At 43.3% G+C, this 4,053-nt stretch overlaps 1 protein-coding gene across 1 annotated transcript in view; it reads right to left on the reverse strand.

Moving 5' to 3' along the window:
* ST8SIA1 (ST8 alpha-N-acetyl-neuraminide alpha-2,8-sialyltransferase 1) overlaps window positions 1-4,053 on the reverse strand; it is a 166,324-nt gene that overhangs the window by 106,348 nt on the left and 55,923 nt on the right. The window contains exon 2 of the mRNA XM_024129335.3: window positions 1,067-1,211. Within this exon, the coding sequence (XP_023985103.1) occupies window positions 1,067-1,211 (145 nt within the window). The remainder of the gene's footprint in view (window positions 1-1,066; window positions 1,212-4,053) is intronic.

Here is a 4,053-nt window from a genome sequence, read left to right on the forward strand (position 1 = left end):
GCTCCGCGGCATGTGGGATCTTCCCGGACCGGAGCACGAACCCGTGTCCCCTGCATCGGCAGGCGGACTCTCAACCACTGCGCCACCAGGGAAGCCCTAAAATAAAATTTTTTAACTGTATCATTATACATACTCTAAAACCGTTAAATTGGATGAAAACACCTAAGAATGAACTAGCAAATGGGAGCTATTTCATAGAGCATGTGACTTTGGATCTGGTACTGCCTGTGCCTCAAACTTTATAGGATGCCTCCTCTGAAGAATCTTTGCTATTAATACAGATATATGTTTCCCACCTCTGACCATGCATTCTCTTTCTGCACAATCATCTGGCCAAACCAAGAGTAGCGTGAAGACCTGGGGAAGCCGAGATTCATTTCTCAGTTTCTCCCTAATGGCAATTTCACCTAAGATCCACTTCCCAACTCCAACTACGGCTCCCTAGAAATAAAGACTTCCTTTTTCCCCCCACTAGCTACATAGATATATTTTAGTAAAACATTTGATTTCAATGCTTAGGAAACCACAAAGAAAAACATTAAAGAAGCAAAACTTGATTTAGACCACTTCAAAAGTGGTCAAATACTGTCTCTCCATCTCCACTCCTACACTTCATAGCAGTAATCTAACCACAGGGTTAAGAGTCACAAGCTCTAAGAAGCAACTTCTGACCATATGGTCCCCACTCCCTGAGAGCAAAATCAGCCCTAAGAAAACATTCCAGTATTGCAAATCTTCAAGATCATGCCACAGCCAACCTCAAAACACTGGAATTCCACAATTCCCTGATCTTGCTTCCTTCTCTGCTTGCTTTCTTCAGTCTCATATGACTCAAATCAGAAGGGCTAGGAAATCTGTTACTCTGTAATATCCTATGCTGCCCCTGCAACACAACATTATTTTATTTCTTCACGAAAAAATGACAGTATAAAGGGAAGCATTTATAATTCAGAAAAGAAGATGAAAAGAAGTAGATCTGATTAGTTAGGCAAAATCAATTATCCCTTTCCTATGATATCAAGACATACAAGAGACTATATTGAAAGGCAACAAACTCTGTACTAACCTGGGGGAAGAGAGAATAAGTTGAATTGTCAATGGTGAATGAGTATAAAAACTCCCCATCGTACCACATGCTCTTCCCCATGGGGGAATTCATTTTAGTCATAGCAAAGAGATGGGCGGGGTCACAGCAGTCTTCCATCTGTTTCCTAGAAGAGAAAACAGAGAGAGAAAAGAACAGCAGGTTAAGTGAGCAGCAGACTCATTCACTTGTCATTCCCACAGAGATGTGCAGCCTTACTTCAGTGCCAGCTCACAAAAGCATCTGTGTCTCCAGGGTGATTAGACTACTATTAATTCATTCTTTCAGCCATCAGAATGCATGACTAGAATAGTTCATAATTTTTTTAAAGTTAAAAAAATACATCAGCTGGTAGGACTGTAAATTGGTGCAGCCACTATGGAAAACAGTATGGAGACCTCTCAAAAAATTAAGACCAGAACTACCATGTGACCCAGCTATTCCACTTCTGGGTTTTTATCACAAGAACACAAAAACACTAATTTGAAAAGGTATATGCACCCCTATGTTCACTGCAGCATTACAGTTGTCCCTGGGTATCTGCAGGGAATTGGTTCCAGGACCTGCCTCAGATACCAAAATCCACAGATGCTCAAGTCCCATAATCGACCCTCTGTATCTGAAGTTCTGCCTCCATGGAATCAACCAACCTCAGATTGTGCAGTACTGTACGTATTTATTGAAAAAGTCCATGTAGAAGTGAACCTGTGCAGTTCAAGCCCGTGTTGTTCAAAGGTCAACTGTATTTACACTAGCCAAGATATAAAATCAACCTAAGTGTCCATTTATGAATGAATGGTAAAGAAGATGTGGTATATATACACCATGGAATACTACTCAGGCATAAAAAAGAATGAAATCCTGCCATTTTTGACAACATGGATGACCCTTGAAGGTATTATGCTAAGTGACATAAATCAGATAGAGAAAGACTGTCTGATTTCACTCATACGTGGAATCTAAGGAAAAAAACAACAACAAAACAAAACAAAACAAAACCAAACTCATAGTTGCAGAGACCAGATTAGTGGTTACCAGAAGGGAAGGAGGCTAGGGGGTGGGAGAAATGGGATGAAAGGGTCAACTGTCTGGTGATGGATGGTAACTAGACACATGGTGGTGATCAATTTGTAGTGTATGCAGATGTTAAATTATAATGCTGTACTCCTGAAATTGATGTAACTAAACAAAAAGAAAGAAAAACATCAGCTCTCACATGCAGTTGAAATATGTCCAAAGGCGAAAATAATCATTATTATTACAGATTGATGGATTTAAACATCCAGGTGCAGAAAAGGCTTGGCTAATGCACCTTCATGGTGATTTAACAATCAGATGGTTACATTTGGGGACCAGGGACTTTACGTGGCCTGTATGGAGTAGGGAATACACAGAGAAGGCCCCAAGAGGGTGCACATCCCCCCCACACTGAGGGCATGATCAAAGAACCACCCCTGAGAAATCCTTTTAAATAGAAACAGAATGAGATGAAGGATGTGATTTCAGGCACCGGTGAAGCAACCTGGCTTTCAACTGGTAAATTGCGGGCCTTTCCTGTTCTCGTTTTGTCTGATCTCTCAGTAGCGTGGGACACAGCTGAGCACCGGGACTTGGGGAAGGTCTCCTCACTCTCTTTGTGTCTGAAACACCAGGGTCTCCTGGGTCTCCTCCCCTTGTCCTGGGCTGGCCCACTGGCGCTCCTCTGCTTGCCCCTCACATGGTGGCCATGTTACTATTCTACAAGCTAAGCTGCACATTCTCCTCGAATTCAAAGCTTGTCAGAAACCAATTCCATTTCCTCACTGAGCCTTCGGGAGTAAAAGAACTCATTCCCCAGTCCCACTTCTAGAAGGACCAATAAAACAAATCGCTGACATAAACCACTTCTGAATGGTGCCCCTAAATAGATCTGCTTGCTCAGATATCTTTGGCCATGAGTGGTACCCAAGCTTAGAGCTGATGGGGATGGGGAACTAGAGTACAGTCATCCTTGGTCTCCTCGAGGTTGGTTCCAGGACCCCCCCCCACCCCCCCATACCAAACCCCATGGATGCTTAAGTCCCTTATATAAAATGGCACAGTGTTTGCAGATAACCTACACAATTTCTCCTGTGTACCTTAAATCATCTCTGGATTACTTTTTAGTGCACTACCTAATGCAGTGTGTTATGTAAATAGCTATAAATACAATGTAAATGCCATGTAAATAGTGGCCAGCGTGAGGCAAATGCAAGTTTTGCTTTTTAGAACTTTCTGGAAGTTTTAATTTTTCCAAATACTTTCCATCTACCCATTGGTTGAATCCTCAGAGGCAGAATCTGAGGATTTGGGGGCAACTGTACTTGGGTTCAAATATTGGCTCTGCCACTTACTGACTCCATAACCCAGGAATGTTACTGGGCTTCAGAAACGGCTTCAGAGACTGTTCTTGAGAATTCCCTGAGAATGCACAGATGAAGCATGTAGTACAAGTTTGACCTCATTGCAGAGATGAATAAATCGGGTCAGTGCCTGGAACTCTTCCCAACACCTGGTGCTTTCTGGTTGGCTTCCCCTTCACAAAGGTTTCAACAGAAAGGACAGGGGAGAGGGGCTCGGGAAAATGGCCTTCATCTTTCGAAGTTGCTAGAATGTGCGTCACTCTTGCTTCTACATCATCATTCCATCAGCTGCTCTTTCCTTGCCTCCTCCATCTTTGGTAATTTTTATTGTGTTTCATTACCCAAAAGGCAGCCTGAACAGAGGCAGGAAAGTTTTATAGTGAATTGCCTACATTTTCTCAAAAAAGCATCCTAGGTACTATAGTCAGTCAACATAGAACTAGACATGGCTTAAGACTGTCTTTAAAAATGAGGAGAATTGGGGCTTCCCTGGTGGCGCAGTGGTTGCGCGTCCGCCTGCCGATGCAGGGGAGCCGGGTTCGCGCCCCGGTCTGGGAGGATCCCGCATGCCGCGGAGCGGCTGGGCCC

The sequence above is a fragment of the Physeter macrocephalus genome, chromosome 6 (genome assembly GCF_002837175.3).
Source record: "Physeter macrocephalus isolate SW-GA chromosome 6, ASM283717v5, whole genome shotgun sequence".
In the NCBI taxonomy this organism is placed as follows: Eukaryota; Metazoa; Chordata; class Mammalia; order Artiodactyla; family Physeteridae; genus Physeter; species Physeter macrocephalus.